We start from the raw sequence: 14337 nt of genomic DNA on the forward strand, positions 1-14337 counted from the left end.
CTGTTTCTGTAATCTGGCGATTGTAAATAATGCTGCTATGAACATCAAGGTGCAGGTATCCCTTCAAATTAGTATTTTTGTAGTCTTTGGGCAAATGCGCTATAAGGTGATTGCTAGGTCATAGGGCAACTCTATTTTTTACATTTTGAGGAACCTCCATACTGTTTTCCACAGTGGCTGCACCCGTTTGCATTCCCACAAATAATGCAAGAGCATTCCCCTTTGTCCACATCCTTGCCAACACCTGCTGTTTCTTGTGTTGATTTTAGCCCTTCTGATAGATGTGAGATGATACCTCCTTGTAGTTTTGATTTACGTTTTCCTGATGATTGATGATTTTGAGCATCTTTTCACGTATTGGCCATCTGTCTGTCTTCTTTGGAAAAATTTATATTCATGATTTCTGCCCATTTTTAATTGATTATTCATTTTTGGGGTGCTGGGTTTTAGAACTTCATTATGTATTTTGGATACAAATCCTTTATCAGATATATCATTTGCAAATAATTTCTCTCATTAAGCAAGTAGGCCATTTAGTTTTTTTGATTATTTCCTTCACTGTGCAGAGGGGTGCTATCTTTCTTTTATTTTTAATTTTTAATTTTTAATTTTTTTATTGGAGTTCAATTTGCCAACATATAGCATATCACCTTGTGCTCATACTGTCAAGTACCCCCCTCAGTGCCCGTCACCCAGTCAATCGGGTGCTATCTTTCTTGATAGTGACATTTCTCAAGGTTCTCAAGGTCAACAAAAAAAGTATTCCTAGGTCTCAAAGCTGGTGAGTGCCTTATTTACCTCTTAAGAAGAATGCCATATATTTCAAAGAGAAGAAGAACTTAAAAGTTTTCTAAACTAAATGCTCTGAGAAAGAGGGAGGTAGTCTTCTTATTTTCAATGGGGAAAATTAAACCTTTTATTATCCACTTTATAATTTTTATCAATTTGTGAACTACAACCGATTCCACTTATGTGGAAGCTGAGGCTAGAAATAATTTCCTGATTTCCTAATGCTGACTAGCTGGTCAGTGACATTATCTGGAAATCAAATTTTGATTTTCAAAATTTGTATCTAATGAATAGGCTACAGCATGCATCATGACAGTGGTATTTCTCTACGATTTGTCTTTTTTTGTTTCCCATGTTATCAATCCAGAAAGTATTGCTCAAATAAGTGTTTTCTTTTCCAAGTATAGGTATCAGGGGATTCATGTAGTGCCTGCATCACTATAAGGGGTGGTGGTGGGGATGGTGATATCTAAGTCAGTATATATGTACTTGGATGTGTGTTTTTGGAAAACTTTAGGGATTTCTTTACTTCTTATTTAACACTTTTATTTTGAGGTCTTTATGTACATGTACATGTACACGCACATAAATGTTTTTATATGAAGACAGTGCAGCCTATTTTTTCCTTTTCTTTGTTTGTACCTTCCTTTCATAAATTTCCAGTCCCTGCGACTCTCCTGTACCCTTTCTTAACCTTTTTTTATTTCAAATTTTTATCTTTACTAACACAATCCTATCTATATAGTCACATGATCCTATCCACATAGGCACATTCAGACAAAAACGTATTTGTATATTCACAGGGCATGGTTCATTATTATTAGCATTGTATTAATGTATCATGCTCTTAATTTTTCCTCTTATTATTTGGAAGTACCTCATGGAAATCCTTTTAAGTCAATTTGCATGGCTTTAATTGACATGTAACTTAACCTTAAAATGATATACTCTACCACGTTGTCAAAACTAGAGCCAGACAGTAGTTAAAGCAATAAAAACAGATTTTTATTCAGAGACTATTGCAGTTGGGGGAAAAGAGTTTAGAATTGGACTAGTTTTGGCTCTGTATAGAACTGGACTAGTTTTGGCATGGACAAGTAGAGATTTACAGCTAAGGAGCACGGGGTGGGGTCGATCGATGGAAAATGGTAAAGAGGAAACATTGGAAGGGTTCTGGCCAACCCAGCTTGACAGGATTCTTACTGAAAGCAGGCCAAAGTTGTCAGGTATTACCTGGAGAATCGTGGAGGATGAGGAATTGGATCTGATATCCAAGAGCCCAGGTATTGCCCAGTTCTGGATAACTGATTTAGCAAGATGCCTGCCACAGCATGGTGCTACAGGAGATGCTGAGGAGCTTGACTATAGTTTGGTCAAGGAGAGTCCTTGTCAGTGTATGTAACATAATTTATCCAGATCTCTTATTTGGTTTCCAGATATTTATCTATGATTAATGCTCCTTTAAATCCATGTTCTGTGTTTCTATGAATACAGTCTCAGGTGTAGGATTGTTGGTAAAAGAACTGTATATTTAACGTCCTCTTGCCCAAAGGCTTATGATACTTCAGGTTTTGATTGTATTTATATGAGAGACCCTCCTTCCCCAAAGGATGCTTTTCTAGCCATCTTTTACACAGGAGCACAGAATGAATTCTGACGCACAACTTCAGTGAGCTTTGTTTTGGCTTCTTCTCTTAATCTGCAATGGTAGATCTTGAAAGAAAAATACCATGCAAATATCCTGGTGGTCACACTGAATGTGATCTGATAAGATGAAAAGTAAAAGAATGGCTTCAGATAATACAGAGGCCTTTTAACAAAATAATCCATGACCTTTCTGCCAAGAATCAGAGGAGTTTCATAGTCCTCCTGAATTTCCTGAGGGCAGACACTGCTGTGTTTCCCAGGATACAACTCCCCGTGGTCACCAATTTAATATCCTGGCCAAAACAAGTAAAAGTCACTTTTATTCAATCTGCTTGCTTATGAAAAATAAGAATATACACTTTGGAACAGCTTTGACAACTGGAGGGAGAAAATAGTTTAAATCTTTCTTCTTTGGGTATGTTTTTGAGTTATTAATCTGACTATATATATATATATATATATATATATATATCTCCAAAATCTATCTATCTTGGCAATTCACAGAGCAGTAAATTTCCTATAGAAAGCATTTTAAACTCCTGAGCATGGCATTTAAGAGTTTTGATAATTTGAATTTTACCAACTTCTTCAGGTTTTCTCTAATAGCGCAGTGAGTACCCTGTATGCACTTCTAGGCTATGTTGCTTGCTAGTTTATAATGTATATGCACTCAGCACTTTCCTTATACATTGTCATTACTTATATCATTCCCTCTGCTTAGGATACCTTTCCCTCTACTGCATTTAATAATCCTATTCATCATCCAAGACCCAACACAAATATCTTTTCTTCCATGAAATTTTCCCTGATTGGTTAACCCAAAGTTGATCCCTCCTAATGCCTTACTCTTGTTATGTTTTGTCATATGCTATCCTCATTATGTTGTGTGTTCTTTGTTATCTATATATTACACGCTACTGGATTAGGGATAATGTATTGTTGATGTTTTGTTTCCGCCCACCCCCCCCAAAGATTCCTACATGTAGGAGGAACCAAGAAAACATTAACAGGGTTCATTTATTATACAGACCATATAATGTGATATTTGGTCATCAAAGATACCTAGGGTTGAAAACTGAATATACTATCTGTGTGATCTTGGAGAAATTACTCTGGATCCATGCTTTCTTGCTTGCAAAATGAATATAATACCACATTTCTGGGAGATTATGAGAATTAATGATATATGTAAAACATCTGCCACATGTCTGACATATACTTGTATATAATAAATACTGGGTAGTATTTTTAAAGAATGAATAACATGAAACTATGGCTATGGCTGCCATAGTAAATGATTCTTTAAATGTAGGCGGAAATGCTGCAAACAGGTTGAATGGAATTTTGCATTTCTGCAATTATTATTTTTGTTATATTTCTGAAGGCAAAGCAAACGTTGAGATCTCATGGCACTCCTCCAGATTTTTGAATTTTATGAGATTTAATCTGCAGGCATTTGATGCAGTCTGGAGGATATTTTCATTTAAAACAAAAGCCAAAACAAACAAAAACAAACAAACAAACAAACAAAAAACAAAAGCCAAGGAAACAAAGTGAAGTTGAAACATTAGAACACTACTCTGTGATGAGCGTTATTTCTATTGTATTTGCATTTAGAATAAATGCTGAGAAATATTGGTTCTGACAGGACATCAAAGGAGAAAAAAAAAGTGTAAGGAAAGATTCCAAGAATAATGGGGACAAGTCTCAGAACACAAGAGCCAGTTTGTAGAAACTTCCACTGGCACAATCTAGGATCAACATCAAGTTAAATAATAATTATTAGAAAAAGGAAGAGATGCACAGTTCTAAGCACTCATTATTCTATAGAGGTTAGTATACAATTATTCATTAAAATACTATCTCTGAAAATAATTTTAAAGAGAAGAAGTAGATAGAACACATGACATCCAAATTCAGAAAAGAAAGGAACCATGTAGCTCTGAGCAGAGACTTAATGGAGAAAGTGAGATGAGGTACTTTTTCTATCTAGATTAACAGAGTGGGTGAAGGCACTCAAGGTTGATGTGAGAGTCTTTAAATTCATTTTAATTTCAGTTTCAGTTAATTCATGCAAATGAAAATAGACAAAAACACAGTAAAGATTTTCAAGACATACTCTTTGGTTGATAATTAAATACAGGACATACAAAAGGAAAGATAGGAAACCTGAGCAAAGAAAACAGAAAGAGAATAAAGGTCATTTCAAGCCAGAGGGCAGATGGCCTTGACCTTGACATCACTGAAGAGCACTGATATTTTAAACTGTAAATTGATGCAAATAGAACTTTAAGGTTAGAAAGCCTGTTTTGAGAGCAGTGCATTAAATGGATTGGAGAAGCAAAAATTATCAATTAATATAGTGCTATAAATACATAATGAGGACTTGAATTAGGACAGTAACTGGGTAGTTGCAACTACAAGTTTTCAACTGTTCAGAGTTAGAGGAGATATGGGATTGAATCAAGCAGTTGGTGGTCTTTGAGAACTAAAGAAAATAATTAGCTAAATAATGGCCCCCAAATTTCCATCTTTAATGAAATTGAACATGTTTGTTGTCAATGTTGACACCAATGGAAAAAACTGAACAGAATGCCAAATCCCTTTGAAGTCTTTGGAGAACCACCAGTGCACAAGGTGACAAGACTCAAAGGACTAATCTCTGAGAAATTAAGTACTAGGAAGTTAACAACTGGAGCTAAGCTTAGAAATATGACCATCATTCATGTATACATACGCATTTACAATATGATTTTGAATGTTTTCCCATGAAGAAATGAAGTGTATTTCTCTGCCTCTTGAATGTGTCCTGGACTTGTGACTTGCTTTGTGACAGATGCAGTATGGCAGATGTGGTGTTATACTACTTCCAAGCCTAAACCTGAAAATATTACTTTATTTCTGCTAATTTCCTAGGACCCAAACCAACCTGAATAGAAATAAGCACAGGCTAACTCTCTGGATGATGAGGGACATACGAGACCGTGCCTTCACTAACAAACTCATAGTGAGTCAGTCACGAAAGCAGAGCCATTTATTTGACTAGGAAATGATCACAGAAGCAATTGTAAGCCCAGCCTAAAGGAGCCATGCCCAGATGAGCTCAGGACAAGTTTGTGATATTCAGAATCATGAAATAAGTGAATGACAATGAATGACAATGGACAAATTCCTAAAAATAATGCATATTACTAATATTGACATAAGGACAGTTAGGATATCTGAACAGTTGCATGTATCTTAAAGCATTAAATCTGTAAATAAAGACCTTCTCACAAAGGAAACTGCAAACCAGATGGCTTACATGTCAATTCTGCGCAATCTGATAAGAAATATTACTAATCTTACACAAATTATTTCAGATCATAGGAAAAGAGGTCACACTTCCCAATTTTTTTATGAGCTAAACATAACCTAGATATGATGCTTTGCATGGATATGACGAGAAAGGACATTATAGCTAAATTTCTCCTATAAGGATAAATGTAAAAATCCTAAACAAAATATTAGCAAACTGAATCTAACAGAATTATATGTAATAAACAAAATGATTGATTTCAATAATGAGAGTTTGATTTAATGTAGTCATTAATTGTATGTGAAATGAATCAGTGTGATTCAGCACATTAATAGTGTAAAAGAAAAAATGTTTGTGATCATCTCAATGGATGTGTTCATGAGACAAGTTTTTACTGTGATACTGCTACATTATAATTACTCCAAAAGCCTGATGGATGGCTTACAAAAACATTTAGTTTTCAAACTCATGTTGAGGAGTCCGGGGTGTTTTTGCTTCAGAGTATGAATCAAACTCGGGTTTGCTCTACACGTTTTCTTTTTGAAGAAACCTGAAGTTGCAGTAGTTATCTGGGGGAGTTTCTTCATGTGGCCATTAGCAGGAGAATAAGAAACTAAGCAAAATCAGACAGACAGCATTTACCGTCTTCAGTGTATCTCATCCATTAACATTCCATTGAAGTATCACATGACCGAATGAATGGTGTGGGGGTTTCTATCCTGCCTACATTTGTAATATGGCAAAGGATGGGAGGAATGGAAGAGCTGTGAGCAAACGTGCAAATTATGTACCATAATGAAAAAAAAAAAACTAAAATATTTGATAGCATTCAGATTCCATTTGTGATTAAAACTGAACAGATTTAGAAACCAGAAATAAAAGAAATCTTCTTTATATCTGATTTTTAAAAATGGAAAAATTGACCAAAAAAGCCTATTGAAAATACCATATTTGTGGTATTGAAAGCTCTTCTCCCTGCAACCTGGAATAAGAAAAAGGTGTCTATATCCCTACAATCTGGAATAAACAAAGAATGTTTGTTTATATCACAAATTTTATTGAACATCCTAGAATAGGTCCTTGGTTCTTGATAGCAAAGTAAGAAAAAGAACTTAAAAAAAAGACTAAAGTATTGAGAAAAAAGAAACTGTTTGCAGACAATGTGATTATTCACATAAGAAAACACAAAACATGCACAAATAATTTCTGTACTTGATAATTTGCTGAATGCAAAATCATATATAAAAATCTGTGCTTTAAAAAAATCTGTGCTTTAATATATTAGCAATATATAATTTTAAATGAATTCTTAGATAACATTTATAATCAGATAAAAATATGTTTCAAATATTTACACATTTAAGTGGTACAACTCTAGTGAACAACTTTGAATATAAAAGATTAATAATTAGGTCTATACTTATATCATCAGTTTATTCACTAAAAGACACCATTAAGAGATAGAAAATTCCAACAGCAGAAGAAGTAACTATGTTTTTGATATGTTTAACCACCAAAGGGCTCATGTATGGAATATATAAATACCACCTACAAATAAATCATAAGCAATGGGCAAACCAATGGAAAAAAGGCAAAAGGCATAGTCAGACATTTTATAAAAGATAATATTTAAATAAATTTTGTGTAAAGTGACTTTAAGTCACCAGAAAAATGCAAATTATAGCTAAAATGGAAATTCTACTGTATAACCAGTAGGACAATTGAAACTTAAAAATACTGACAATACCATAGTCTATAAGAATTTGAAGCAATTGAAATTCTTCACCTCTCTTATACTATAGCTGATTTGAAAAATCCTTTGGCAGTATTTGCTGAAGTTGAAAATGTATGCCCTATATGAAGCGATTGCTTCCTTAGTTATGTACTTGGTTAAATATAAGGCATATGAAATATTCATAGCATTATTCATAACAGTCAACAACTGGAAAAAAAGGTGTCTGTCAGCACTAGAATAGATACATTGCAATATCATTACTCATTCATATACTATGCAGTGATTAAAAACTATTTCTCCACATAATAGGGAAGAGTTTCACAAATATAGAAGAGTTTCCATGTTGCATAAAACAAATAAAAAGGACAGTCAACATTTGCATGAATTTCAAACACAGACAATTGATCATGAAGTCATAGAAATAAAAATATTGGTTATATTTGGGGAAAAGAATCAATGTTATAAATGGGTGAAGTCAAAGAATATCATCTTGAGTGAATTATTTTTAAAATTTCTTACATGTTTACTTTGTGAGAATTCATGAAATGTGCCCTGCAGATTGTGTATTTTTTTCTGCGTGTTACAGCTCATTAAAATTTTTATTTAAAAAAAAGTCCTGAGAAAAATGGTATCACCTGAAAATTATAGCTAGTATTTGCATATGTCTACTCACTGATAAAACAGAATTATTATAACTATCCTAAAGCCACAAACAAAAAAAAAATCTATCATTTTCTCTACTTGGCATTGGTCTGGAGGTCTTAGCCAGTACAACTAACAAAGAGGGGGAAAAAAGTCATGAGAATAAAAGATGGTTGGTATTATTGAAAGAAAATAGTGGTGGCCCCTTGAAAAAGCCAAACAAATCAACTAAGTAACTATATAACAAGTATTACATTCATTTAATAAGATGTCTGGAATCAAGATCAACTGAGTCAACAGCTTTAAAAGAAACTGGCACCATTCACGTAGGCAGTGAAATGGAAAATCCACCCATAGTAACAACAATAAGCCTAACAAGAAATGAGCAGATTTAGAAAATTCAAAACATACAATAAAAAGATATTTGGTACAGGAGAAAAGTGTCATTTCAAAATCACTGGGGAAAGGATTGTCACAACTATACTAAGACAATTGGCTGTGCTTTTTATTCTCATATTTTAAAAAAATATATGTATATGTATATATAATATTCCAAAATTCATTTTGTAGCATAGCAACAATTAACTAGTATATCTTCATAACCACTTTTTTAAAAGAATGTAAATTCAATTAGCCAACATATATATAGTATATTATTTATTTCAGATGTTGTTTTCAATAATTCAACAGTTGCATATAGTACCCATCAATCATATCTCACATCTTCTTTATCCATTCATCTGTCGATGGACACCGAGGCTCCTTCCACAGTTTGGCTATAGTGGACACTGCTGCTATGAACATTGGGGTGCAGGTGTCTCGGTCTTTCACTGCATCTGTGTCTTTAGGGTAAATCCCCAGCAGTGCAATTTCTGGGTCGTAGGGCAGGTCTATTTTTAACTCTGAGGAGCATCCACAGTTTTCCAGAGTGGCTGCACCAGTTCCCATTCCCACCAACAGTGCAGGAGGGTTTCCCTTTCTCCACATCCTCTCCAACATTTGTGGTTTCGCGTCTTGCTAATTTTCCCCATTCTCACTGGTGTGCGATGGGATCTCATGGTGCTTTTGATTTGTATTTCCCTGATGGCCAGTGATGCGGAGCATTTTCTCATGTGCATGTTGGCCATGTCTATGTCTTCCTCTGTGAGATTTCTGTTCATGTCTTCTGCCCATTTCTTGACTGGATTATTTCATTTTTTGGATGTTGAGTTTGGTAAGTTTTTTATAGATCTTGGATACTAGCCCTTTATCTGATGTGTCATTTGCAAATATCTTCTCCCATTTGTAGGTCACCTTTTAGTTTTGTTGACTGTTTCCTTTGCTGTGAGGAAGTTTTTTTTTTATCTTGATGAAGTCCCAGTGGTTCATTTTTGCTTTTGTTTCCCTTGCCTTTAGAGACACGTCTTGCAAGGAGTTGCTGTGGCTGAGGTCAAAAAGGTTTTCTGCTTGTGTTCCTCTCCTAGAATTTTGAGATAAAAAAAAAAATCTATTGTTTGAGCCACCCATTCTGTCGTCCTTTGTGACAGCAGCCGAGAACACAAATACAATAACTAATCCAAAATATGAATGGGTAAAAGGCATGCACAGATAATTCTTAGGGGAAGAAATGGAAGTACTAATAAAAGTGAAAATACAATCAATCTTCCCAAGAAAGTGATTGAAAATTATGTCCTAAAGAAGGTATCATTTTCCACTCCTGCCACAGCATGATTAGGTAAAGGAGGAAGACAATTTCCAGTTGAAGTGAATGTGTTGAAAAGAATGCCAGAATTCTGTACCGACGATAGAAGTATAGATTTAAATATTTTCTAGGAAGACAATTTATTGGTGCCTATAATTTTTTTTAAGATTTATTTATTCATGAGAGACACACAGAGAGAGGCAGAGACACAGGCAGAGGGAGAAGCAGGCTCCCCATGGGATTCGATCCCGGGACCCCGGGGACTCACTCAACCACTGAGCCACCCAGGAGCCCCTACTGGTACTTCTAAAAATTAACATTTAACTCTGGAATGAACTGTTTCCCTTATAGGAATATATGCCATAGGAATTTTCAGGAAAATATATTTGTACCCACATATGTGGATTACTTTGAAAAGAGAAAGAAAAATTGAAAACACCCTAAATGTCCAGTGGTAAAATAAAATAAAATATAGGCACAGAAATTTTAATATGTATAGATGTGGAAAGAGCTCTGAGATGTACAAGCCAGTTACAGGATACAACTGTAGGAGGATCATGTAAATATTAAAGAATATATATGCATGTATATTATGGGGAAAAATAACATGCATTGGGATAAATCATTCATAAATGTGATAAAATGCTAACCAGTGCTTTTATTAAGGTTGCTTTTACGGAGTAATCTGTTTTCCCCTTTTATAAGAACCTCGAATGATTGAATCTGAAGTGGTGCTATTAATTAACACTTTGACTACTATATTTATCTCTGAAAAATTGTATCTTTTTTGTGGCTTCCAGTTGTACTTAGCGGAATCACAGAGGGATGTAAACTGGTTCTCTTTCTCTAATGAATTTATTCAAAGGCCAAATATAGTGATAGCATTTAAAGATGATTGTAAATAATAAAAAAGGAAATGCTATTCCTAATTTTACTTAATGGAAAATAATAAATGGTAAAAAAATTCCAGTACCAAAAACATATATCGGTGCAGGAAGAAGTAATAGATAATGGGTTCTGCAGTGGCACAGTGAACATTTCACTATGATAAACTGATAAGCTCCTAGTCAAGTCACTGTGTTCTTCTTCCAGAGTGCCAGCTGAGACCCTGGGCCCTGGAGGCTGACCACATCCCTAGTAGAAATCTGTCCTGGGAAGTTACCATCCCTGGGATTCAATTTCTTCAACTTTCTTAAGATTAGCGCTTATCTGACAGGGTTGTTCTGCAGATTAAATGAATATATAAATATCATATATAACATTCATATAATATATAATATATAATTCATATTCATATAATATATAATTCATATAATATTCATATTATATATTTCTATATTATATAATATTGTGTGCATATATTTATAAATAAACAATATAAATATATAATATTGTATATGATATATAATAATAAATATAATGTATGCAAAATATAAAAATAATTATATATAATAATATATACACACACACACACACCATCTTGCTTGTAAGACATTATCAATACATGTTATCCAACAAAGTGATTTATCCTGGTCCCTTATTCTAATTTTGGAGATGTGGTTCTTCTCACCAACATTTACAAGAAACGAACTGGGGTATGAATTAAAGCTGAGTAGTTAGACACAGATGAACATGGCCTTTCCACTCATTAGTTGACTTTGCTAGTGAGCCTGAGAGGAACTGGTGGGGCACTATTAATCAGTGAAAATCTCAAGGCCAGGAAGAAATACTGGGGTTCCCAGCAGGGGAGCATTCCAATTTCCTTCAAACAAGAATATAAACCAGTGCTAGAAAACAACAGTTAAAAAACAGAAAAAAAAAATATATAGAAGCACAAAGAATTGTGTTAGAAATCTGTTGGAGATGGCATCACTAAGGTCATTGGTAGGCCCAGCTCCTTTATAATGCTGTAGAAAGACTGGGAATCCATCAAATTTCTCAGTGACAGAATTTTTAAAACACTTTAAAAATTAATTTTACCCTAGGGGTTCAAAACTCTACATGGGTTGCTCCTTTAATACATGGGTTAATATTGCATTTTATAGATAATAAATAAAAAGTTGGAGCCATTTTCTTACAAGTTTAAAACTGACCTTGTCAACCTTTCACTAAAACACTCTTCCTCATAGGAAGATGACTTCTCTCCCAGTAAAGGGCTGCGTCCAACAGTTGCCTACGCCCGAAACATGGCATCATTAATGGCCAGCGCCCTGCTGCTCTCTCCCCATAACACACAGACAAAAGACATTTGAAAAAATATTATGTTTCATTGATGCAGTTGTGCGTGTTTTGCTGAAATGAGTCCCGGCTTCCCTGTCTCTGCAGTTTCTAATCTAATTTAGGCCACTACAACCTTTTCCTTGGATTGTTGCCGTGGTAACTTCCTCTCCAGCCTCTCTTTCTCCAGGTTTTTCCCTCCTCTAGTTCACTCTCCAGTCTTTGGCCAGGAAAATCTTTATGAAACATAAACCCAACCATGCCAGTCCCTGTTCAGTTACTTACACTTGTTTTCAAAACGATCACCAAAACTCCTGTCCCTTAGCCTTCTTGCATCTGTTTGCTCACGCTCTCCACGTCCTCATTTTATTTTCATTTTATTTTTTTCCACGTCCTCATTTTAGCAGCAAGTCCTGACACCCCACCCCCTCCCTGCCTTAGAACTCTAAATCTTCCTCTTCCGATATATACTCACTTTTTAAAAATTTCAGGGAGCTCGTTTTTATTTGTATTTACACATGCTTTCCGCTTCCATATAGCTAATTTCTACTTATCTTTCCACCAGTATCTTATGTTTCATATTACACTTTTCCCCCAGGAAGTCTTCCATAGATTAGCAACTCTCGTGTGTCCTCCAGTTGATCATTTTAACCTCCCCCATCAGGTAGAGTTCTAGGCTACCTTGTCTACTAGGATGATGTCATGGAGAATAGCTGCTTTCCAAGAGGTACCTGATAGACTATCCTATACCTGTCAAAGATACACGCCTAGAAAGTCCTCAATGCGGAATGAAACCTTTGTTATAAAGCTGCTTGGTCTTCAATTTTCTCCTTTTAGATGAAAGAGGAAAAACAAAACATCCTAGTAATTAAAGCTACAATTAATCTAGATTTTGCTTTACATGCAGGGGCTTGTGATTGTGTTATGTGGCTAAAGGCCAGTGGAAGCACTTGAAGGGCCCTCATGCGATTTTTTTCTGTGTTAGACAGGACTATGAAGAGCTAGAAAAGCAGCTGAAAGAAGTGTTTAAGGAGCGAAGCAACATCCTCCATCAGCTGACAAAGACATCAAGAGAACTTGATGGGATTAAAGTCAACCTTCAGGTGAGATGAAATCTCATTTTCCTGGTCACCTGGTTTGTCTCGGTGGATTAACATTAAAGACTCCTGCATTTTTTTTTTTTTTTTACCAGTTTTGAATATGTTTCTGGGTTCCACCAGGGGAGTTATTTATTATCATATGAGCTTTGAAAAGAAATGTCATTTTAAATGCAGTCTGGGAATCTGTGGTTTGCAAATTCAGGAAGGAGTAAATTATTTGCTTGGCAAGGCCATCAGTCTCTCATAGCTCCTAAGATCAATTTGACCCCTGTGTTTTTTTTTTTTTTTTTAATATTCTGAAATGATGAAAACTAATTATGACAATGAGTTGAATGAATTTAGGAATGGTCTCTGGAAGAGAACTTTAAATTCCACACAGGATAATTCTCAAGATTCTTTAATAATCTTCATTACTAATATGGGAAAATGCCTTAGAAAGAGACATCCATGAAAATGTATTAATACTCAGTGAAATCTCAAGCAAAAAACAAAGACAAGATCTATATCTGATAAGATAAATTTTCTGATCCATATCGATAAGAAAAGATCTATATCTGATAAGAAAAATTTTCTCAAGTATCTGATGAGATATTTCAATATTTGATTGAACACTGGAATTTATTGGGGACTTGATTGTAATTTTCATAATATATCTGTGAGGTAGATACTATTCATGTGATTTTTCATGTTATACGTGAGAGACTATGCTTTAAAAAAAAGATAAGTTCTTTTTGAATGTCACAAGGGAAGCTGGAGTTTAAATACACGAAATGTGGCTTCAGGGCCTATTAGTTACTGTGCTCAACCATGTTTCTGAAACATGTGGAGTCGGTGTTGTCCTTAGCTTTCTATTCCTTGAAGATGGAGATGATGATGATGATGATGATGGTGTCAGCCGCCACTACAGCTTATTGAACACAGTCAAGGTCTTCCGTTAGGGATGCCCTGTATAATTTTTATTTATTTTTTACATGAAGACTATGCTGTGGTTATTAGTAGTTTCCTATAGGTGAGAAAACAAGATTTGGAGAAAAGTAAATTCTAGAAGACACAGAGCAAGGTCGCAGAGCAAGTGGGTAAATGAGCCTAGTGCCCAAGCTCTTGTTCCATAAGCTATGTTACAGCTTGAAAACATGAAATTAGGAGCAGAAAGCCCACCATATACCCCATTAGAACAGGGAGCAGGGTAATGACAGTGCCATGATGGAAGAAGACACGCATGGTAGGG

At 34.9% G+C, this 14337-nt stretch overlaps 1 protein-coding gene across 2 annotated transcripts in view; it reads left to right on the plus strand.

Annotated features, from left to right (window-relative positions):
• LUZP2 (leucine zipper protein 2) overlaps nt 1-14337 on the plus strand; it is a 477909-nt gene that overhangs the window by 198705 nt on the left and 264867 nt on the right. The window contains exon 2 of one of the 2 annotated variants that reach the window (XM_025459793.3): nt 12995-13112. In XM_025459793.3, coding sequence (XP_025315578.1) covers nt 12995-13112 — 118 coding nt within the window. The remainder of the gene's footprint in view (nt 1-12994; nt 13113-14337) is intronic. The other variant, XM_035703666.2, reaches the window with a different exon arrangement.

The sequence above is a fragment of the Canis lupus genome, chromosome 21 (genome assembly GCF_003254725.2).
Source record: "Canis lupus dingo isolate Sandy chromosome 21, ASM325472v2, whole genome shotgun sequence".
Taxonomy (NCBI): domain Eukaryota; kingdom Metazoa; phylum Chordata; class Mammalia; order Carnivora; family Canidae; genus Canis; species Canis lupus.